General features: G+C 37.9%; 1 protein-coding gene across 8 annotated transcripts in view; it reads right to left on the bottom strand.

The window, feature by feature from the left end:
- The window catches only part of rap1gap2a (RAP1 GTPase activating protein 2a), a 92648-nt gene that overhangs the window by 56119 nt on the left and 10265 nt on the right, over positions 1–26264 (bottom strand). For 6 of the 8 annotated variants that reach the window (XM_079885822.1, XM_079885807.1, XM_079885823.1 and 3 more), the window contains exon 2: positions 10792–10827. Coding sequence is in view for 4 of the 8 variants with exons in the window: in XM_079885818.1 (XP_079741944.1) it covers positions 10792–10827 (36 nt within the window). In the remaining 4 variants the exon portion in view is untranslated. Of the gene's footprint in view, positions 1–10791; positions 10828–25160; positions 25246–26264 lie in introns of those variants that run through there. The other 2 variants (XM_079885819.1, XM_079885821.1) reach the window with 1 other exon arrangement.

Genomic DNA, 26264 nt, shown 5'->3' with positions numbered 1-26264 from the left:
CAAACGGTGTACGCACAGAACAGAGGGGCGGGGTGAGCAAAGCTCATTATCATTTAAAGACACATGCACTTAAATGGCATGCTGAAAACAGAGCTGTTTTTGACCAGGTAAAATGAGTGTTTTCTTACAATACTAATGAGAATTTTTAATTAAAGTATATTACAAACTTTTAATTTAGACCCTAAAGAATCATATTAGCTTGTACAAAAATGGCATTATATGACCCCTTTAACATCATCCGTTATTAGTGACATCTACGGTGGCCGAGAGAGCTCAACACGCTGCAACTGAAGAAAATGCATGCAAATTAAAAAAAAAACATCTTCATCAGTTGTGCAACACATGTGTGCTCCAAATACTCACAACACAACCAAATACAGAAACATGCTGCAAAAGATCACAACCAAATACAGAAACGCGCTGCAAATAGCATAGAACACAACAAAAATGTTTTCAGGGGACCCCAATAAGTGACGAACCCAGCTGGGACAGGCTTATAACTCAAAGTCTACTTTTTTATTTTATTTTGTAAACTTTTTTTTTTTTTTGCAAAACATACAGAGATGACATGTTTATGACTTATAACTTTACAGTATACAAAATGTATAGGGCATAGGGATGCTCACGGGCAATAAGCATGTCCCAGCCGGGTTCGTCACTAATTGGGGTCCCCTAAAAACATGTCTGTTGTGAACTTTTGCAGCACGTTTCTGTATTTGGTTGTGTTGTGAACTTTTGCAGCACGTTTGATGTTTGATGAAATTGATGTTTTCTTAATTGCGGGTGTTTTTCTATTTGCATGTGTTTTCTTCAGTTGCAGCGCGTTGAGCTCTCACGGCCACCGTAGACATCAGTGGAAAGAGAGAGACATTTCAGAGGACGTGTTACTACTTATAGAAAGACTAAACCAGTTTGGTTTAACGATTTTATTTGTTGAACGATTTTCAATACTTTTTCTCAAAGTCGAATAGCACAGTCTGGCATTGAAATCAATGTGCTGTGAATTCCTTATTAAAAATTTGGAGCAGATATAAAAGATGGTCTCTGAAATGTGCTACGACTGACGTTTCTCATCTTTATGCAGCTACTAATTGCTTAGCTGCCCTTCCGTGCTGGAAAAGCAGGTTATCATCTCCAATTAATTTGGCTCAAGAGACACGGAGTGCACCATTGTTCCACGGCAGCTCTATCAAAATAAGATTCTTTGAGTGAATGCACAGCTTTGCCTGAGTATTAAAAAGACTTCTGCATCTAATCTCTGTCCAATATTTCTCCCTTCTCTTTTCCTGTCTGTTTTTCTCTTGGCCAGACAGACAGAACGTTCCTCTTTTTTTTGCTCCGCCGTGATGCGTCCAGTCAACCAGACCCAGACTGATCTCCCCCTCTCCTCCTCCTCCTCCCAAACCCTTTCTTCCTCTTCTGCTGCAAATGTCATTTATTTAATTTAAGTCATAAATCAATTTGGTCCCATCCTTCTGCTTGTGGAAAGGGTTGACAAAGCTTGGTCTGACAATTGTTTAGCCCCTGCCCCGATTCCCCTCAGAGAAGGGCGGATGCTTGCTGAAAGAGAGGAAGAACAACAGGATAGACTGATAGGAGATGAGTAAATACCGGGTGATCGATATGATATACAGCGCAATATACCAATTCCACAGCCGTGAGGTTCCTATGTTGAAAAGTAACAGGTAAAATGGCAATAATAGCTACAAATAAGAAATTCACAAGCAAGCCAACTGATTTTCTCTCTCTCTGATCTGTGACGCAGACAGAAAGCAGATTGCAGATAGGAGGCACACTGAATCTTCTTTCATGCATATCTTATGTAAAAAGACAGAGTGAGAGAGATCGAAAAAGCAGGAACAAAGAGAAAAGGAAGAAGAGGACAACAGAGGTCAAAGTCAATTTAGCGAATATGATAGAAATTTTGGGCATATCCTGTGTGGCTTGTGTCTCATTGAAAGGAGGCACGTTTTAGCCTTTATGCAACCTGGTCTTGCCTTCTCAGCCCTTCTGCTGTTAATGGCACCTTGCTTGTGCTTCTGATCCCGATATTTGGTATCGGCTCCAAAAGTGCAAATTTTACTGAATCGTATAGGACTGTGCTATTAATCGTAATAGATTTTTCGTTTTTGATTTTGGCTTCCAACGATTATGAAAACAAGATAATCGTCGTGAAACAATTATTTTTCTGCCGCATACTGTCCCGTGCACCTTCCTTTACAGCGGTACGCTTTCGTTTCTCCCTAAAAGCCCAAACTTGACATCCAAATCAGCCAAATAAGTCAGTGTTGTCAAATGCAGTCTACTGTTTCTAAACTGCGGGACGTGCTTGATATTAAACAGTGTTATTAAAAGCGTATTAAGCCACACAAGAGATCCTGTGCGAGCGCTCCGAGACGGGGTGGAACGTGCATAACCAAAGTATATTGTGGGCTTCAGATACACGCAAACAGTCAAATAGCCTAAACACAAATATGTCAAAAAGCGTTTTGTTAAGTATCCTTGTAAACACAGTCAGTTATGTCTTAAGTGAATGTAAACACTGAGAAAGAACGCATGTGTAACAGTATATTGGATCCGTGCATTAGCTGTTAAAGTGACAGCAGCCTAATAAATCTGACTGCTCTTGAATGAATAAACTGTAGTTTTAATAAGGATTAGTCTATATTTAAAGGTGCAATAGGTGATCTGGAAAATGTTAACTTTAGCCTGCTAGCACTGAAAGCATATGATCCCTTCTCCCTGCAATTTGCCGTCCAAAGCCACACCTCTTCCAAAACACACGAACACGCACAGACCAGAAACAAGACAACCAGAGACAGCGTTATTGGATTATATCATGTGTCATTCACTAGTGAGAAAACTCTACAGTAAAGTGAGTAACAGTACTACAAAAACGAACGTAAACAACTGCCATTCTCGCTCTGTCTCGCTTAGACCGCTTAACATAGTGATTGCAATCAGGATATGAGACTTTCAACCAGGATAACAAAACAAATGTCTGTAGAGAATCACCTATTGCACCTTTAATTTATACAGCAGTGTTATTTTACATTTGATTACTTTATTCAATATCAGTTGTAGGGTATTACTTATCTGAATACCACTGTTAGCACAGCTTCCTGAAAAACCTAAAGCACTCTTTATTTAATTTGTATTTTTCTTCTGTTGTAGCCTATTTTTTGTCAGTTTTGTTTGTAATCTAGTTTCTTTGTTCTTATTGTATTGCTGACTGTTTACTTGTCTTCTGTTACTATTTTGAGGACTTTAACTTGTATTAATTAACCTATTAGTTTTTGCTGAAGTATTGATCATTGTGAAATTTCACTGACATTTAAAATGACTCATATCATGAAATATTACTCATATCAATTTTAAGCAAAATAATCGTGATTATGATTTTTTCCATAATCGAGCAGCCCTACGGATCGGGTATTGGTCGGGACCAACCCAATTGCGATACTGTGCGTTCACGGTTGTTACTGTTAAGATCTACAAAAGGCAAAAATAGCTCCATTCAATAGCTTAATGTGAAGGACAGATGAATATTTACTTTGCAAAATTAAAGTTCATGGAAAATCTTCCTTCACAGCGGCTGTTAGTCATTCTCCATATTCAAACAGCGTGTTGCGTTCAGTTACGACAGTCAGCACGGTAAAAATCTCTACGAGATGATTCAATATCCCCATTATTATACTTGATCTGTAGGTAAAAGTCTGTGGATTTGCAAAAAAATTACTTTATCTGGCTGGAGTTTATTGCTGTTCATTAAATGATGTGGTACTCGCTACCAGTCTTTTAGATCACAACGATGGAGTAGAGAGGACTATGAATTGGCATTGTGCGCACTGTGACTTGAATTTAATACTATGAAGAAACAAATGCTCAATAAACTGCTGAATAAATAGAATATATAATATACTAGGACATCTCTTCTCTTTGTGCCCTGAACTTGAATATGGAGAACAAAGCGTTGTGAATCCATGTTGCTTTAAACACATTATTCTGCACCCAAGAGGCGCATAATCATAAGTGGTTTGTGCAGCTCTGTATTGGAGTCTTTAATATTATTAGCCTACAGTTTTGTGCACTGAAAGTTTAGTGAAAGCCTATATATAATATCTTGTTTCTGCATTAGCTGCACAACACAATTGAAATAAACTTTTAATTTTATATCATTTATTTTCTTAAATATAATATTTTACATTTTTAGATTTATATATACATCTTGTGAATTGTTTAGATGTATATAAATATAAATCTAATAAATTGTTTTTCACAAATGCATTTTATAATACAAGTAGTAATTTGTCATTTATTTTTTATTTAGATTTTACCATATTTAGCTACAGTTTTATTTTCAGTTTCACTAAATGCTTAGATTTCACAAAACGTTTTCTAGAAGTACTTTTGCTGCTGAATTATTCACTCACCTACTTGATAATATATTTTCAGTTGTAGATTGATTTTTTATTTGTATTTAGTATTGTATTTAGTTGTTTTTCGCTATAATAAAGTAGTGTGTATTTAGTGGAATGTGTTTAACACATGAAAGATTGATCATCAGTTCCACACACACAGAGGTAGATATAGGCTATTCTACAATGATCAAGAAAATACAGCACTGGTATCGGATCGGTATCGGCCGATATTCAGTATTAAGATATTCAGAATATCAGAATCAGATCGGTTATGAAAAAATAGTATCGGTGTATAATCTCCGATAGAAATGCATAAATGTGTTTCAAGTAGATGCACAATATAACGGTTATCATAACGGTTATCTGTCAATGTTACATATTTTTCTCATTTGTCAGCAGGGACGGACTTTATCGACGAGCGAGGTAAGCGGCCGCTTAGGGCCCCAGGGAATCAGGCGGCCTTGACAAATACTCAGAAGTCTATATAAATAATATATATCGTATACATTTTGTCACATTTTGTATATTCAGGATATCATCATCAAAGTTTTAACATTATTATATCTGCAAGAATTATTACAGCCCATTAATTCCTAGAAAAATCAATGGATTTCCTGCATTCTCCAAAGCAGAATAATCTCTAGGGGCTCCTAGATGAAGATAAGACTTGGTGAAGGTTATCAAACCTGCTTTGGAAGGGACACAGCAGTTCTCATTTGCTTGAAAAAAGAGAACATCTTTTCATGAGAAGAGAGCTGGTGGTCTCAAGGAGTAAAAGTTATTTATTTTATAGTATTTACTATACATTATATATATTGTTACTATAAATATATATATATATATATATATATACATATCACATATAAGTTATTATATGCTTATCATAATATAAAGTTGGATAAGTATGTCAAACTTTATCTGCATACATACTGTACAGTATACTCAGGTATGGTAAATTGTAATTTATGGCAAATCTCTTTATTGCTTATATGTTTACAAAATAAAAATGTATGTCCAGCTCTAATCTGCTAAATGTGACTATAAGATATGAAAATATTAAGATTTTAGCTGCTTTGATACAAAAGGCGATATACAAAATGATTTGACTTGACTTTGTATATAAAACATTTATACAGATATTTATCTATTGCAGATATTTCTAAAATATTCTGTACAAATCGATATTTTAGATGTAATAATGTATACATATAATTTAAGTAACTATATATACAGTATATTAGCACAAACCAATGAATAAAAATCTCCAATATTGACATCAACAACCAATTTGGTACTGATATATCATGCATCTTTAATATGCATCACAAATATTCATTACATTATATATTATCTTTGCATGGGAACAACTAAAGATGTAAACTCCATTGAGATAAATGGGAATGCTAACAGATAGTCATCTCTCTCTCCAGGTTTCATAGACCTCCTTGGTTGGTCACATGACCGGCATACACCTTGGGGGGCTTTAAGTGTGAATCCAGAGCAAAGACAAATGAAGCGAAAACAACCTTACTACACCATCCTCCACCTTCCCTTCTCCGTGTCTTTATCCTTCTTTCTCACCCTGATCCCTTTCGGAAACTCATCCTGTGGAGCCACTGTCCAGCACACGCTCATCAAAATTCATTTTTCCAAGCTGCCTGACACCACTTCAACCAATAAAATGAGTCCTTGACACTCTTATCGTTCATGTCACTGAGGTGGTTTTTAATTTTCTACACACTGTACATGCACTCCAGGCTTTGAGACGTCAGCGGATTTTCGACGGATACGTGGAAAACGGACAGACTTGGGGCTATGAGATGAATTCAAATCAAAAGCTGACTGACAGTTCACCCGGTGAGTGTCACATCCCAGAAGGGCTATGTGGGATTTATTCATCCAATATCGCAGTAACCCCTCACATCTCAAGGACGTTCAGCCCTTAAGTGAAATCAATCAGGGCAAAAAAAAAAACATAAAAGGACTAAATCTAAACGGGCCTTTAAGATCTCCGCTCAGGCCCGCCGGAGGTCTCTGTTAGCCCTCCTATTCAAACAGGAGAGAACCATGAGCTATCCTCCCAGTGGGCTCTAGGCTTCTTTATGGCCCTTAAAAGCCCCATTAAAATCAAGCTGCCAGATGGTGCCCTTATCAGAGCCGTCAGAACGTTGCAATGGGGGCAGAGTAGTAAATATTTGTCAGGAGAGGAGGGCAGCTTCTTCTGAAGACAGATTTGTGGAGGAGTCATCGTTGTACACGAGTCCGCAACACTGCACGCCTTCTCGGACAGATTTTGGCGCTCGACGTGTGTTTGTGTGAACGGGAGAAAGCGAGAAATGGAAAGGTCTGTAGCATCTGTAGCTGCGGGTCTAATAACAATAACACAAGCTGTCTCGGCCGAAGCAATGCCAAATGCCACTGTCATCCAAAACAGCAAAGCAGGGAATAGCCAAAATATTCCACACAGTCAAATTTCAGCGCTGTCAATCAGCACCAGATGTTTTCAAAGCTAATGAACACCGTAGCTTTCATTATGTTTGTCTTTCTCATGGCAACAAGGCCTCTCGTAGCCTGGAATGCTCTACTGTCCGTCTCTGATGTATTGCCACTCCATTGTCATGACCGTAGCCCACGAGAGACTGTTTCACATTGTCAACATGCTGAGCCCTATTCTTCACCGCCTACAAATGATGTGACCCTCTTTCATTAAGTCACTCATTCAAAAATAAAGACATTGAAATGATACTATTATGTTATATTATATAAATAACCACGTCTTACTTCAGTTTCTACTGAAAGCCTTCACACCAAAAACCTGATAAATGAGTTTCGTTTCATTGTTTAATTTGAAATTCAACATAAAATCTATTACTGCATCTATTAAAATGGGTTGCAAACAACAAGTCAAACCACAGTAATTCACTTTGTAAATTGAAATGACATAATTATTGAACCGAAACGAGTTCCAAACAGCAATTCAAACAGCAGTAATTTACTTTGTAAGTTCATAAGACAATAAATTTTATTTAAATTTAAATATTATTAGGCCTACTAATAATCGTATAGTAGTATAATTATTATTATTATATTTAATATTATATTATTAATTAAAATATTACATAATAGTAATAATAAATAAAATCATATTAAATAATATTGCACCAGAAATATTTTTTACTATTAATAGTAGTAGTATAATCATTATTATATTTAATATTATATTATTAATTCATATATTATATTATATAATAATAAATAAAATCATAATAAATGTTGCATTATTACTATATGCTTGCATTAACAGTGCACAGTGCTAGCAATGTTAAATTCATGGCATGGGTTCAATTCCCAGGGAACACACATAATGATAAAATGCAGACCTTGAAGGGGGGGTGGGAGGGGGCGGGGGTAGTGTATGAATAAATATAAACACTGTCCTCTTGACAGAAGCAAAAATTCAAGAACACTGCCCTCTGGAGGACAATTACTGAAAAAAAACATGGATCTCTGCTGCCCTCTAGTGCTAAACAAGTGTGAGAGCTCACTGAAACTTATAAAGATATTATGCAAGTGTATGCATATTATTTTCATAAATCCTTACAAAAAAGGTCTAAATTGGCCCCAAGGCACAAAGCAGGTTATTTTAATGAATAAACAGATTTTTAGCGTATAGAAAATTCACAGAGTTTTGGGGGAAACAAGTGAGATTCATGTACATATCCGTGAATGAATGACAGATGGATTAATTAATTAATTAACATGTTACATTAAAAGGGCAAAGAAAAATATTGCAGAAGGTCAGCGCAGAGATAAATTTATGCTCCTTGACATTTAACATTTTGGTAAGAAAGCAAACTCATCTCCATATACCGTCTGGAGCCATGTGTGTTGTTGCTCTCAGTCTCTGTTCAGTGTAATGGGTAATTGTGGGTTTATGCCTCTAATTGTCTCCTGAAGGACTACAGGCATAATTGAGACAGCTGCAGATGTGGCTGGAGACACAGCGCCGTCTCAGAAGACACTGCATTGAGCAGTCGTACCGCTCTCAGATCATCAGCCCTATATACCCCCCTGATACACAGCAATGACTCAGTCTGAGCGCTCTCAGTGGTCTTTTCAGTCTAAACAGCCCATTTCAAGTCTCACACAGCAGAAGGTTTCAGGGGCAGATCGCTGACCCAGGACCAAATTAGTTTATAGATAAAGGACAACAGTCTTTCAGAGTCGCTTAATGTCACCGCCGTCAGCCATTCACAGCCCCCTGTAGAACAGGCTGTTGGGTCCAATATTAGATCGTTATGGGGGAGATAATTAAATCACAGTACTGGGGATGGGATCAATTGTGACAGCTGTAACAGCTCTTCAGGCGTTGTCTCATTTAGGTGTCAGATGTTTCACCTCCAGTCCTGCATCAAGACAGCAATCTGACTTAATTCCCTGTTAAACTGGGCATTTATGGTTTACGTAAACACGTGTTTTAAGCATTTTTTAAGAAAGAAAGGAAGAACCAAATTGAAATTGGAAATATACCATTCCCATACAATCGAGAATATTTTGCTTTGTTAAATTGTTTCTCCTAGGTAGAAGATTAAATAGAGATCAGTTGGAGACTATTACTTGAACTAAGATATTTCACAAGAGTCTGCTGTAGAGTTTCAGAAGAGATATCAAGAACGTCACATGCTGTGCTTGGATCACTTGCAAGATAATCAGCAAAAGATCTCAATATGAACTCAAAAAAACATTTTTCATTAAATTCTTAAACTATCAATCCTATGCAATCCACATTCATTTTTTAGCTCTTACTGTGTCAATAGTCTGAGGAGAAGCATCTGAAATAAAACTGACACTTAAATGAGACCTAACTGAGATCCGTTAGGTCTCCCAAAGGCATCAAAATGCAACCTATTAACATTTTGTTTTTCTGTGATCTCTCTTAAATCAGAAATGGATACTCTCATTTACATCTTTTATATAAATATAAAACATTTAAAACAGATTACACTACCGTGCACTAGTTTGGGATCAGTAAAATGTTTTTAATGTTATTGAAAAACGTCTCTAATGCTCAAAAAGGCTCCATTTTGATAAAAAAAATACAGTGAAACCTGCATTGTGAAGTATTATTACAATTTAAAATAACTGTTTTCTATTTTGATATATTTTAAAATGTGATTGATTCCTGTGACGCAAAGCATCATTACTCCAGGCTTCAGTCACATGATCCTTTAGAGATCATTCTAATACGCTGATTTGCTGCTCAAGAAACATTTCTTATTACCAACGCTGAGAATGACACAAGTGCTAAACAGAATATGCAAACGCGACATAAAATACTCAAAACTCAAGCAGAAACCAGAAAAACTCACCAGATTTTGCGAGGCATCTTACACGTCGAGAGGTGCACCCAAAATACACGGCCCTCTCCTCTCAGGCTCTCTATTTCAGCCTCTCCCTCTCTGTCCTTCCATTTCTAAAGCATATTCACATAACACTAAGCTTTATTGAATAAACAAAAGCACCTGCATAAACAGGCAGACACACAGGCCCTAATTATGCTGTTCCTCTAATGTGGCCCTGTCCTTCAGGTGGAGAGAGCCGACCATTCACTTTGTAGTTGCAGATGCGATGGGGGGAAATCATTGGTTAGATTCTGCCCGACAAAGCACAGCCCCACATAGACAACGCGCCCAGACACACCAACCTGTTCTAATACACACACACACACATTTTTTTTAAGTCCTTGCATTGTTAACTCATTTCCATGGAGACCAAAATAAATAGTAAGCAGCGACATCAGGAATTGTTATTCGTGACAGAAACACACACAGAGACACACAAGAAGAAATGTGACATGACTAAATCTGGAGGTATATAGTATACTAAGCATGCTGTCCTTCTCACACACAAATACAAGCTCAAAGACCACCTGTGCTAATCCACAGCGGGGGGCTTTGATGTCGGTCCGTTTCTGTCTATACCGAGCTCACGATTATTGCCTCCACTCCTCCACTCGCCTCTCTTTCATCCCCGTCTCTCGATAGACACTTGAAGATAGACACTTATAGGTTGAGACGTTCATACAGAACAGGCATGTGTGAAGATCTCACACCAAAGACTTCACACAAAGTAAGATTAGCATGGGCACGGGGAGCGAAATGATTGCTGGATCAATGGTAGATGTATTGACTGAGTATTCATGCGTGTCATTAAGACAGAGATTTAGATGGATCGAGTTTATTCGACACACACACACACACACACACACACACACACACACACACATACATATACACATACACATACACATACACATACACATACACATACACATACACACACACACACACACACACACACACAGACTCACCGGCTTCTCAGGGCGGCAATGCCGGACTTGTCAATCCTGTAGAGCAGGAGAGAAAGAGAAAGTGAGAAAAAAATTACTCAATTAAACAAATAAAAGACCAAAATCATCAATACACCCTTTGAAACAATAAGATACACCTGATTTTTAACCTAAAAATACATGGTATATTCCCAAAAAACAAGAATGCACTAAAGCCATACATGCTGTCAGTATGTAAATTGTCATATTCGTCCAACACAAAATTTTAATGCCAATTCTAATAATGAAAAAAGTCCCAAAATTTATTTTTGATAATTTGGCCTTAATTCTGTCATCTTTTATTCAACTACATGTCATTTCAAACGTGTGATGCTCCAAAAAGGACAAAAACATGATAAGAGTATGATAAAAGTGGTCTGTACGACTTCCCATATACAAAAAAGAAGTTTATTCAAGTGTGATATTAGTATACTTCTTTTAAATTAAAAAACAAGAAAGTATACTTTCAGTACACCATTTATGTACTTCTCGTACTTCACAGAAATATACTTAAAATTTTATTTGGCTTATACTTGTACTCAGTCTTTTGATCGAGATATACTTAAGTATTCTATTTCACATAGATTTACATACTGTCTTATAAACTTACATGTTCAAGTTTATATAACAAGTCAGCTTTGGGTTGCAAAGTGCAAAAATAATATATAAATAGTCAACTATATGATGTTAAATTCACTTAAAGAGTACTTACAAATATACTTGCAGTATAAAACTACTAAACAAGTAGTTTACTGAGAGTACACTTCAAAGTATACTTTCATAAACTAAATAATATGTTTTAAGTATTTATATCAGTATAAATATGTTCACTTGTAGTAGGCTATAGTTGTAGAACAAACGAACAACGTAGTTGTAAACTAGTTAAGTATCTCAAAGTTTACTACTTAAATGTATACTTTTATACACTAAAAAGTGGGCCAATTTATTCCAAAGCACACTAAAAAAAAGTTCCTGCCATAAATGTTTAAGTACAAACAACTTGGATGTTTAAGCCATTTCAACTTAAATTACATTAAACTGGAAAAAAGTTCCAAAACTTATTTAAAAAGTTGAAAATTGCTTAACTTATTTTGATGAGTTAAAGCAATGTAAAAACATGTTGTCAAAACTTATTGATCATATAATTTTGTACAGTGTAGTATTGAAATAGTGCACTTACAAGTATACTACTAGTACATTGATACTAGAATGTTACTACATAAAGTATACTTAAAATATACTTGAACTTGACTTAAGTATACTTAATAAAATTACTAAAATTTAAGTCATATTTTACTAAACATCTTGCCCTTTGGTGCAGCAGGATAAACATCTTTCAAAATCGGTTTTGTGTTTCACAAAAGAAAGACAGTCATGAGTTAAGAATGATTTAGCAAATATCCTCTAAACAAGCTGTTGTGCTAGGTGGGAGATGCAGGTTTGAATCGGGCTTCTCCATGTCAACTGGTACAGTAAATAAATTGATAATTGCTAAATCAGATGAAATGGTCTGTCTATGACCTTGGATGAGTATTTACTCCTATTTGATTTGTTTCTCTGTTCAAATCTATGTTTTGTGTAATTCTACTGAGGCCGAATTACTGCCATTAGGCCTGATGTGGAGAACAGCATGAGGTTTATCATTTCAGCTAAATGAGTGATGAGCCAAACACATGCTGGTAATTTGCCGGCACGGAGAAATATTTCTGTTTCACATGCAAAAAACAAAACAAACAAAAAAACCTTGCAGACATACATCAACAGTTTCGGAGAACCGTTTAAGGACATTTCAAACATTTTGTCCATTTGAACGTGTGAACATTTACAGCCCAATGACGAAAGAGAGATGTTCCATTCCATTCAGAGAGTCAACCATCAATCATTCACCTTTACCTGCAGCACACACAACTGGATACATTAGAATACAAAAGAAGAGTTGACTTATTAATTTTCTCTAAGAAACAAGTCCACTGTGCCTTACGTTAGCTTCCCTATTTATCAACCCGAAACTGAAGTGACTAAATGTAGATGAATATTTATAAAGAAAGTCAGCGACCTTCACAGCAGCAGGCAAAAAGAAACCAGTTTTGCAAGTCAGATTTTTTATTTGATTGTATTTTGATTATCTGTCTCACTGAAACATGCTCTCTACAATGAAATTCATATTACTCAGAGCAGCCAGTGACACTCACGTAAGCAAAAGCGTGAGATATGAAAGCTGGTATCGTCACGGTCCCCAGTTGTGACGCAGTCATCTAATCAGTGTGTATTGTTGTCAGAGACGACAAGCTTTGTCACTGTGCGTCACTATCATTACATCAGCACTGGCCCACCACAAAGCACAGAGGTAGACCACCATTAAAACCGCAATAGTCTGGATACTCATTGTGCACTGTATAACATGAAAAGAGGTGACGCTAAAAGGTTGGCATCACTTTTGTTCTCTTAGCTTTAACTTAAGGTACACCACAGAGTTCTTGAATGGCATGGAACACTCATTCTCCCACTAGAATTACATTTAGTCACATACAAACATCTCTAGACATGTGCCGGACGGTATACGGTAGCCTAATACGAATTATCACGATAATAAACATGCACAATATTGTTATCGTGGGCACTTAAAGCAATGTGAATAACTATTTATTATGAATTATTCCGATTTTTAGAATACTTTTCCCACCAACTGGTTAAAATGCACAACACCGCTGTATGCTGTGTCAAAGAGGAATGTGCACACACTGATGTAAATCATAGACAGTAAAAGAAGTGGACAGAGCCATCTCATTGGAACTCAATTGAGACAAGTGAAGCCCATTTCTAGCGATTTTTTAGCACTTCCGTCCCTGACGCGCAGACTCAAACCGACTCAAACTAAGCTTGATGACGTGAGCAACCTGTCTGACAGATAGATGTAAATCTTCTAGTAGCTGTGCGTGCAAACTGCCAACGTTAATCTTGCAGAGATGGCGAGCTTGAGCAAAGAGTTCTTTGGCGTGAGTGAGCAGGAGTAAGTATTCTGATTAATTATTTTGTATAGTATTTATTTTAAAATGTAACGCCAGGGCTTCTCCCTTGACGTCCCCCGATTGCTTGCGAGCTTCTCCTCCTGTCTGTACGGTAATTTCTCTACTGTGCGACAGAGAGTCGAGTGGTTATGACGCAATCGTTAGCCTATTTTTACAAAAACTGTTTCTACGGGGCCATAATGTAACATAGAAGGTAATGGAGCCCTTTATACATTGTCGTGTTTCTTTAGAAATAAATAATGGACAAATGGAGTCTTTAAACGCCTCAGATGTAAAGTTATTCGCTGTCAAAGTGACGCCAAAATGAATGGGAGTCAATGGGAATGCTAGCACAAGTGAAGTTCTGCTACAAGATGGCGGCACGCGGCCGGCTTCAACTTCCGGTCGATGGATTACCCGCCTGATGTAAATAAGCCCAACATGGATGAGAAGCGCATGGCGAAACAAGTGAAGGATACGCGCTGAATGAAAATGCACATTCACTCTCTGACAGCAGGTGGCGCTTATGGAGCAGCAGAAATGCAGCCATTACCCTGGTAACCACGTAAACAAAGCAGCTGTGCTACTTTCTGTTTCTGAACAATATTTAAATGTTTTAAAGGAGACATATCATGCTTTTAAATCGTTCCTTTTTACATATAAATCATACATTTGTAGTCTATATAAAGCGGAACTGCAATGCTTGGGTCTGAATTCCTCATTATTATAGCTCCACAGGCCCCTTTTCTACCCCTTTTCTGATGTGCGTCTGAGAGCAACTCGTTTTGGTGCGGTCTCTTTAAATACAATTGAGACACTTCATACCCCGCCCCCTCTCCAGGTGACACTTGGTTCAACTCCACCCCGTTCGGGCATTTTTGTAGTTTGATAGCAGAGATACGATTATCTAGCGGCACAGAAACTTTTTATTCATACGTTATTAACAAAATGTCAACAACGGAAGACTTGTCCAGCCAGCCTTACATGTTCGAGCCAGAGCCGGAGCCGGAGCGAGATGAAAATGAAGACGACGAACCTGCAGAACAACGTCTTCATATGGATGTATCGCAATGGTGTGTTACTGTATTTACACATGAAACTTTGGTCTTCCGACCTTTTACCACCGTGTCGATTTATTTTGATTAATATGTGCGAGGGAGAGAGAGCAAGACAGCGTCTAGTTTGGAGACGGTGTCTTGTTTACACTTTCGCCTGGCTCCGAAGAGAGAGAGAGAGTGCGTGCGCGCGACCGGGTCTCTCTCTCTCTGCTCGTTCTTACAGTTAAACATGTCCTGTCCTGTCACAAGCGCGGCAGTTCATCTACATTATATAATGAAGCGTTTGGGTTACTACATCCAACAACCGAACATTTTAACTTACCCTCTCATAACTTCTGCATCTTTTAGCTTGGACTACAAAATTGCAGCGAGAAATAAAAATGGCGGATTGCTCGAAGTGTTGGGCCGGAAGTCAATGTCCTTATTTGGCAGTTCCGCTGCAAATACTGTGACGTAATAGTTCACAAAACGTCATAGATAACAGAAAAATCGGAACAGGTTGAAAAATAAGGCCAAAACAGAATATAAAGATATCAACGAAGCACCTGAAGAGAATAATTTCAACTTTTCTACTTCTAAACACTCCAAATATACAACAAAATGCATTTAAGGGCTAAAAAAGTGGATTTAGCATGATATGTCCCCTTTAAACAGCCATTCAGATTTTTGTATTCGCAATGGTGTTCATTGCAGCACCGAATACTTAAATACTTAGACTTAATAGGCTATTTATTATCAAATGTTAAATTTTTTACATTTTAATCTGGAGTCTAGATGACTAAAACATGCCCTATTGTTTGAAAATATTCAGATTCTTTATTGTTTGGTCACATTTTACAACAAGGCTCCATTAGTTAACAAACGGACAATGAAAAAAAGCATTTATTAATCGCAGTTAATGTTAATTTCAACATTTAATTACACATTATTAAAATTTAAAGTTGTAACTGTATTATTTAAAGGACCTGAGCTAACATGAACTAACAGCTGTATTTTTTAACTAACTTTAACAAAGAATGATAACTTCTGTAACAAATGTAGCTATTGCTCATTAATGCACCCACATCACACCTATTCTGTTTGAACTCCACTGGTTACAGATGTCCTATTGTATAAAGCAATTACTGCTCACTTTTCAATCTTTACATGACTTGGCTCCCCGCTATCTTTGAAATCTGAAATCTCCTACACTCCGACCCGATAATTTCGGTCTTCTGAATGTGGCCTTCTCTCTGTCCCTAGGTATAGCCTCTCTTCTTGGGTAGATCATTTAGCGTTGTCACACCCTAACTCTGAAATTCTCTCCTCTGGTCACTGCATTAAAAATAATAATATTTCTATATTCAAATCGCAACTCAAAACCTATTTGTTTTCTGAATGTTATCATTTCTTAAATAATGTTCTGTATCAGTGCTTGATTCTGTGTTGCTGTGCACTACCTTGTCTATGCAATGCCCCCTTTACTGTCTTTGTATTATCTTTGCTCAATTCTGTTTGTAATATTCTACTCCACTGCTTGTGCTATTGTCTGTTATCATATTGCTGTAATCTTTTCTTTATTGTATCTACATTATAAAGCATCCTTGAGCAATGGAAATGCGCTACATAAATAAAACGTATTATTACTCCTCCTTTCCCTCGCCATTCTCATTTTTATTTCCTTACACTCAAAGAGAATATCTGTGAACTATTTAGCTCCATGCATACAGATTTTTTCCTCGGATTCTGTGTTCAACAGAGTTCATTCCTCAAAGTGTCAGGGGTACGTGTAGAAAATCCAATCCTTCTCCATCCTTTAACTATAACCTTAATGCTTAACTGAACTAAAGAAACAGAGGGCTCAAATACACAGACAGGCAGTCCAAGAAACAAGGAACAGGTGATCCAACGAATTAGAAACCATGATAACAAATGAATGAATGAGAACAGGCAAAACAGGGACAAGGAAAACCATGACAAAGAAACTAAACAATGAAACTATAAACTTAACAAGACATTAACGTGACACAAAGACGTTGTAAATATCTCATACTACACCCGTTTGAAGAGCCGAAGCAGAAAGCACTTTGATTCATCAAAATTACATATAATAATAATTAGCTTATTAGGAGAAAGAGTTTGCTATTTTATAGATAGACTGTGAAAAAAATGACTAAATCAGTATATTATATTAAAATACCATGTGACAATGATTCCCATCAAGCTGTAATTCCGATCTCTATGAGGATGTGAATGCTTTTTGCAAGTTGAAATCTCGTAATTACGGTAATTAAAACATGGTGTGAACGCACCTTAAATTGCAGCTTTGCCATCACAGGAATAACTTACATTTCAAAATATATTAAAATGGAACAGTTATTGTGTAATCATTTTTCACAATATTACTGTTTACTGTGTTTACTTGATCAAATAACTGCAGCCTTGGTGAACATAAAAGACTTCTTTCAAAAACCAGTATTTGAACTGTAGTGTATGTATATGCACATGTCTATCATTTTTACAATCATACAGTCTTTCTTTTATAAGAATAAATCTAAGTAGACACAAAAAAAGCTCGACAGCAACTGAAATCAATTTCAATTTCCTGTCTTTTTTGGGTTTTGCCCTTGTAAAGAAAGCATTAGCCTTAAGGCCAATACCAGTTGATTTTCACCTTTTATAAGGCTGTTAAAAATTACTTTTCTTTGCAACATTTTCTTGTAAAGTGTCTAAAAGATACTTTAAAAAATCTAAAGAAAACAAATCTAAAACACATAATTATTTACTAGATGGACAGTTTTACATAGTTTGATGATGTACTCTCCCAAAATAAAACAATATCTAAATGCAAATCTATAAAGTGTATTATGAAAAAGTAAATTTAGCCATAGGCCTATAAAATTTGCATCTTTCTCACTAAAAAGCAAGTGATTATATGCAGGGATTTTTATTAGCAAATAAAAAAGCAGATTTATATTATTCTACCATCAACTCAAATGCACTGAGCTTAACTGTACTCTACTGAAGTGCAACTTTTGAGTCACAGTTTGAGGCTAGAGAGAAACAAAAAAGTATCCTACCATCCAAAGCCCCCAAATGACACACTTCTTTTCCTCCTGTACATGCTGACCACAGTGATTTCTCTCTCTGTCTTTCTCTATCTGCAGTGACAGACAGAAGACTTCACCTCTCTTTCCACCCTTTTAGGGGAGGCCACCAGGGGGAAGAGTAAGGGACAAGAGGGAAGGAAAGCTGACGCCTCCTCCTACCTCGTTTCCCACCCCTAACGCCCCTCTCTTCACTTCACCTCCCTCTTTATAAATGTGTCTGTATGGCTTTTTATGTCACACCAGCTACTCATTATATCCAGCACAGGTAGTACAGCACCATTTATGTAATGACTTTTAATCAATAGATACCAATGTGATTTTTAGTGGATGCCTAATACCATTTTCCATCAAGTTTTAAAGGGGTGGTATAATGCCCTTTTCACAAGATGTAAAATAAGTATTTGATGTCCCCAGAGTGTGTATGTGAAGTTGTAGCTCAAAATACTCCACAGATATTTTTATATAGCATGTTAAAATTGTAAATTATTGAGGGTGAGCAAAAACGGACCGTTTTGTGTCTGTTCCTTTAAATGCAAATGAGCTGCTGCTCCAGAGGGTGGAGCTACAACAGCTTGCACTAACACAGACGTGCACTGACAATTTCAAAAACTTTTAGCCTTTTCTGTTCAAACCGAATTCAGATAATGATGGAGAGACTCAAGAAGAGGTGACAACATGTAGAATGCAACAGGATGTTTCTGAATGGTTAGTTGATGAATTTATGTAGCTTATGTGTAGTTATCTTCTAGTCATTGATTAGCATATTCTGTCTTGATGATCTATAAATCATGTTCCCGGGGCTGGGTTTATGCAAATTTTAGGGTTGGTGATGTCACTAACCCGGGAGGAATGTTGTGTAGTCCCTACCAGCCGTTTGCTTTGAACTTTGAGCATTGTAACTTTGCAGATGTTGTTTATGCTCAAACAGCAACATTACACACTAACTAAATTTAAAAAAGTGAAATCATAATCAACCACTCCTTTAACTCACAATAGCAGACTTATGTGTGAAATTTCTTAAATAAAATCAGTGCCATTTGTTTTGATCTTTTGTAATGTGATGCACTGATATTTAGACAAAATAATTTAATATTTTAATTTCAAAATGAGTGGCCGAACATTATTCAAAGACAAAACAATAACAAACCATGACTGAAAGGAACAGAAGAACTTAAATACACAAGGTGACAAATTCAAATACAAACAGGTATGCTCTAATTAGGAACATAATGAAGCTGGAAGGAAACAGGAAGCAGGCGATGACAGAATGGAAAAGGTGGACGTCCAGAGCACAGGTTTTGATGGTGGGAGGAGCCAAGGCAGAGTAAGCGGTCCGACAACCAACGGTGTAGCCGAGAGGTCTGTAGACCCTGGTGGAGCCAAGAGCCTGAAGGGACCGGGTGACAACAGAGGTCCTGGAGGGCAGTGCGGAGCCGCAGCGACGAGCTGCCGAGGCATAACCTGGGTGCCGGAGGAACGAGGCGGAGGCGGTGTGCCCAAGGACCCTGGTAAAGCCGCAGGGAAGGCAGAGCCAGACAGAGCTGAAGGGGTGGAAAGCCGAAGTGCAGCGGAAGGATCGAAAGTATCACGGTGCAGGCAGGGTGATGTCCGACCAAGGTGGACCAGGTGGAATGAGGAAGCATGGTGGAGCAGAGGGGACGATGTTCCCGGGTGGAGCCAAGGGAGGGAAGAGCCAAGGCAGAGTTGACTGCTCGACGGGCTGAGTTGGAGCTACGGGCCTGGAGATCTGAGGAAGAACACAGGAGTCAACACACCATGGCTAAGCTGGTGAACTAGAAGTCCATGGCGGATCAGACCAGGTAAGTGCCAATAGATGAGCCGAGGAACTGAAGGGTGCCAGCGAAGGCGGTGCAGAGTGACTGACTAGCCTGGGGAGAGGAGGTGGGAGAGGGAGGTAGGGTGGGCGTATTATCAATAGTAATGAAGTATTTAAGCTGGGCAAGACAAGCGGTGAAAAAGTCTCTGAGGCTGGGCAGGACTAGCGGTAATGAAGGCTCAGGACTGGATGGAATGGAGGGAGGCTGTCTTCCTCTTCCAGCTCTTCTCTATTTCCCACTCGTATGTAGATGTCGGCACACACACCTGGTCAGACTGGGCATGCTACGTTGTGGGCATGGACGTTGGCTCAGGGTCCGTTGCGTGCATCAGCTTGGTTTCCTGCTCTGCGGTGGGCTCTGCCTCCTTTCATGCTGTGGGCGAGTGCTCTGGTTCTGCAGTGGCCATTAAAGCTGGCATCAGCTGAGGGTATGCACACTGCAGACATTGGAGGATTGCCTCTCCCCAGGTTCCTTCTTCCATGTCTGGTAGATCTAGGGGACTATAATAATTCACCCCAGTCCAATAAAGAGATTTTTGTGTCTCATTGTTAAATCGTTGTAATCATAGTAAAATCGTAAAGTCACATTTTAGTCCAATGATGATAAAGAAGATTCAGGTAGATCCGCATTTATTAAAACAAACTAAACTCAGTTAATCCACATAAATGCGAGACAGTGTGCCATGCACAAACGATTACGGACCATTACTGAAAGGAACAGAGGACCTTAAATACACAAGGTGACAAACTCAAATACAAAAAGGTATGCTCTAATTAGGAACATAATGAATCACCATGACAACTGATTAATGCAAACAGGAACATAGGCAGACGGCAACAAAGAGGAACATAATAAGAGTCCATTAAAAAATGAAACTAAAGCTAAACTGAACATAATAGTGACATCTAAACTCAAAGCACACCTCCCTATATATCTGTGATGTTTATTGAGCACAGTATATTTTGTTCAGGTACAGTAGTGATGCACTTTGATAATTAACGTTGATGTAACAGCTTGAAATTATCACAAATAATTATTTTTCATTTCCTCATTCTCAGAAAGCTAGAGAGCTTTTTAAAATGAAGAGAGGACAATTCATGATCGCTGTGGACATGTACTTCTCTCCCGCACCCTTGCATTAACATCTGCTTCGATAATGATTAACGCTGGCCATGGCGGAACATCAATATATGTGGTAATCAGAGGAGTATCACTTGAACTTTTCTCACCGGCTTTGTTATTCATAACGAATAGAAAGGATTGAGATGTTTTATGACAGGTCACAGGCATTGATTAAAAAGGATTTGATCACATACACACAAATACAGGCACCCACACACACACAGATATGACAGACATCATCTATCTAAGTGCATTAGACTTGGCAGACAGAATGCAGTCTGTCAAATAAGGCGCTCCCCACGGCATGAAGTCAGAAGCTCATAAAGAGATGACTCAGCGTTGGTTGAAATAGCCTGATGCCTGGTCTACCGAACCCCCGACTGTCTCGTTATTTACACCTTTATGTAACAGACAGCAACAAAAGAGTTTGTGCATGAAAGTAAATGAAAATAGTTAATGTTAAAATATGTTAAATGAACGTCTTAATTTAAAGTTCAAACTAATGTTTTTATTGTAATGTTCAGCCATTTTATATTATTTTGTCTAAATTACAAAATAAAACACTATGAAACTAAAATCAGTTGTTTAAAATGTTCACAACATTATATGAAAAGTAAACATAAGATTTGCTTAAGTTTACATTTTACAGAATGTTTTTTAATATTCATTTTAAGTGAGTGTTAGATGAAAAAATAAGGGGAAATGAGCATGTACAATTAAATATACAATTTCAACAGAACTAAAAAAAATCTCTGATATCAGCCAATAACCAATATGGTACCAATATATAGTGCATCCTTTGCCAGAATAACATTGCATTGTATTTTAACGGACACAGATAAATTAGTGTGAATTCAGGTTAAAATGGGCCATTTTGCCTCAATTTACCTTACGTCTGCATTTATAGATCATGTATGGCTGATAAAAATCTGATGACTTAAAAAAATTAACTATGTACTGTGTCTACTAACTGTATCCTGAACAATGACACCCTATTGGACAGTTTGCCTTTTCCTCTCTAGTTACACAGCAGTATTCCTTCTCTGATAAAGAAGAGTGAAGGGCGTACATGTTGTGAATGAGTTATGAGAGAGAGAAAAGGAAAGAGTGAAAGCGGCATAGGCTTTGAACCAGTGCTGCAACAAACTTAAGGTTAATCATACCTTATACAAAGAGTGAAAGAGGGAGGCAGGAAGTGGAAAAGGCCCCTTCTCTTACACATTTATCTGACTTGGAAACCACTTGTTTCCTGAATCTCAATTTCAAATGTCCTTTGAACTTCTTTTGGCATACATGCACCTCAGCTCAGTCCAATAAGAGTAAATGTAAAACTTAATGCAAAATACAATGGTGCTAAATTTTACATGTTGGAATAGCACTCTTTGGTTTTTAATGCTTTATTTAACAACTGACATAACAAATGGAATACTCAGTCAGATACACAAATTATTACATTTTGACGTCACTGCCGGGAAATAATCTGACTTTTTATTAAAGTCTTTGCTGGGTTATTGGTTTGCACGTAAACAATGGGTTATTTCAATAAGCTGCTTTTTGGGCGTTTTCAGCGTAAGTGCAAGTAAACAGTGATTGGATAATAGGAATATTGTTCAAGTTCTTAAGCCATTTTAAGGTTAGGTATAGGGTAAGAAATGCAGTTACCTAACATTAAAATGTGATTGGTTGATAAGAATTGTGCTCCAGGACCAAAAAGTACAAGTCCTACTTGGGCAGGACATAAAGCATGACAACTCATGATTCATACATTTCCAACTTGTTGACCATGAAGGTCCATAAGTCCCAAATTTAACTCTAACCTTAACCCTAACCATTAACATTAACCATTGTTCCACCCACACTGAAATCTCACTGGTCTTTAGTCCTGTTTCTGATTAGCTGTTGTTGTGTCAAGTTGTGAAGCAGTTTTGGATTCAATCTGAAAACTTGTTGCATCACACCTGGTTGGGACTCCAGGTCTAACTCTATGCCAAATATCGAAATGCTTCAAGGGGCACAAGGATGGTGATCCAGCCCAGATCTTTGACCATTTCACCAAAAGACATTAGACTCAGATTAATCAGTCATTGGAGTGCGCAGCATATGTTCCATATGTCTAAGCAAGGCGCTTGGCATGATTGTGCTCTACCTAATGGACTGAAGACAGTGTTTTGTGGGTTCCAGCAGCCCTGAGCCAAGACTGACTGATGGGGCTGTTTTCCAGCGCTCCCGCTAAATGAACGCCATGCTCTCTCATTAGATTAGTAGGTAGAGAGGGGGTCGTATCACTCGCAAACAGCGCTCACATGATCTGGCTCATTAGATCCACTGTCTGGGCTTCCCCTTATCTGTCGCTGGAATCAAGCCACCAAAACCTGAAAACAGGATGACAATACTGCTTTGCTTTTATTTCACCTCATTATTTTTTTCCCCTTTATTTCTCCACAAAACCTTCAGGGTTCTAATTTACAATTCTACTTTATACTCTCACCTTCCTCTATTCATTGGATATGCTGTCCTCTCATCGACCTCATCCTTAACTCCTCTCTCTCATAAGGCCTTCTCACATTTTGACTTCCCGTGCTTGACTTCTACTCTGATCCACTCATTAGTGATGAACACCGCTCTCTCTCACCCGTCTCTGTGCTGCGCGTATGGATTTCGATAGCCGTGACAAAGAGCTCAGCTAGTACACCCACTCACAGCCTGAAACCCGTTTACACCCACCCAACCCGCAAATCAAACACATCCACATATGTGTGTGCGCATACACCGACATTCACAGAAACAAATGCTGGTCTCTGCAGTGCTTCTAGCTCATCTGCAGTCCCTTGTGTTTTTGAGTTTACAAAGAGAGATGGACAGCACAGCTCTGTGGTACAGAATGTGGTTTATGAGCCTCGTTCATGCTGTCATTAGTCAACATTAGACAATTGATGAGGAGAGGAGAGGAGAGGAGAGGAGAGGAGAGGAGAGGAGAGGAGAGGAGAGGAGAGGAGAGGAGAGGAGAGGAGAGGAGAGGAGAGGAGAGGAGAGGAGAGGAGAGGAGAGGAGAGGAGAGGAGAGGAGAGGAGAGAGGAGTCGCCCTTCACTCTTGCCATTACAGTGACTCATTCTCCATTTAAGTTTCTGCTCATCACTCATTCCCTTCAGCGAATCAAGAGAGGGCAGGTACAGAACAGAGGTACAGAGGGGGAGGAAAGAGAGAAAATTAGCAGTGGAACGACTACGCCGCAAACTAATGAAAGACCACAGGGGGGGAAGAGAAGGAAAGACACTTGAGAGAAAGTGAGAAAATGAGCAATGGGGAAATGACCGGATGAGTATCACAACAATGGAAGGATGAAGAGAGAATGGAGGACAATAGAGAGAGCCAATGAGGCCGATGCACATGGCAGGACCCACAATAGACTTTAAGAGGCATAATTATGCCGTAATGGTGAACTGTGCACACTCTTGAGAGCACACACTGGAGAGGACGGCAACATACAGTTCACTTATCACTCTAATATACATGCATACAAGTAATCGCACTAGCTCAGCAGAATCGCAAGCTACAGGTTGCAATAATAACTGCAGTTGTTCGACATAATGTTCTGTAATATTAAACCTAAGATCATATATCATTTCCTGCTACAACCACAAGGAAATGTGGTTGTGTATATATTTAAACTGCATGTGTAAACTTCATGCAAAAACTGTTTTGCATCTTTGATGCTTAAAGTCTCTTTCATTTTATCATTACGCAAGGCTCTTTATGATTGCTCTCCGTTTGCCAAATCCCGCACAGCCCGTGCAGAATGACTCATATGCATCATCCACATACTTTATTTTTTTCTAAAAATTGAGCCATCATGCTGAAAACGTCCCCTGGCAGCCACAAACAATAGCATACACTGAGGGAATGAGTCACTAACGCAACACACACACAAGCCAAAAACAAGCTATAACTATTAATTGAAATAGTCACGTAGGTTTTAATATCACTCGGTTGCGTTTTAGACTTTTTTGTAAGAAAATATGCAAGTTTAAAACTCCATATCAGTTTAGAAACCCTGATGCAACTCATGGGCATGACGTAAGAAAACAGATACAAATACAAACACACCCTAATATATACAGTAGCAGTTTAGTCAGGTCCCACTCAAACCCAAACGCTGCAGTAGTGTGACAAAATCCCCAGGAAATAAGCTCTTGAATTCATCGTGCACTTAAATAACCATTAAAACATCACCTTACCTTGAATCTGCCATCAGAGGCTCTCAGAACTGAGTAAACACAGCAGTGCTGCATGAAACGACTGGTTCAACACGAGTGAGGAGAAACAGAGGGAGAGAGAGAGAGAGAGAGAGAGGGAGGGAGAACAAAACAGTGGAGGGAGGGAAAAGGATGAGAGAATGTGAGCGAATCGTGAGGAGAGAGAGATGTGTATAAGAATGCAGGTAGTAGTTGTAGTAGTTGCTATGGCATTTAATACGCTCTGGCCCTCTATGATGGGCTTGTGAGGGAGTGCGGATTATTCCTCTGATGTAAAATTAAACTGAGCCACAAAAGTCAACCTTATAGAAGATTTATGGCACAGGCGTACTCATATACAAGGCTAGAAAGGCATAAAGCGGGGGCAGAAAGCACCTCTATTGAATTTTTCGATTTAAACGCATTTAAATTTCAACAGATTTATGGCAGCTTATAAGGCCCTTGTATCTGATGCTACTACTTTGGTTCTGTGTTAATTAGGGATGCACTGGTATTAGAAATCTGGTCGTTACCAAAATGGTAATAATTATTTTAGTCATGCTATGGCCAATGGCAAATGCCTGATATTAAAATTCTGCATTATTTTGACTAATTAAATTAAAACACTAAACATTTAAATCAATCATTTTAAATGCACAAGTGAATTTAAGTATCACAAAATTAGAATGTACAGTATGTAAATGGTTAAAAATTTTGAGATTGGCTAAAGATTTCATTTAATAGTGTTACCAAATAAGTGTTTTTAAAGATTAACTTTAAATGAGTGTGCATAATGAAATATCCTGTTGGAAGATATTATATATGTAATATAAAACCGATATCAATGAATTAAAAGGAAAAAAATATAATATCAGCTGATGGTGCCATTATATTATGCATCCCAAGAGTTAATAACATGCAGCATCATAGCGGTCTACATTTATATTTACTATTTTTATTTATAATTTCATATTTGAAACATTAATTTTATAACATTATTTTGGCAATTGCAATTTCTGTATTAAAATGTATTTATATAGTGTTTTTCACAATACATATTGTTTCAATCATGATGTTGTTTATAATGTTCATAATATGTTAATATAA

Source organism: Squalius cephalus (assembly GCF_949319135.1).
Source record: "Squalius cephalus genome assembly, chromosome: 11".
Taxonomy (NCBI): Eukaryota; Metazoa; Chordata; class Actinopteri; order Cypriniformes; family Leuciscidae; genus Squalius; species Squalius cephalus.
This window is presented reverse-complemented; position numbering and strand designations above follow the sequence as displayed.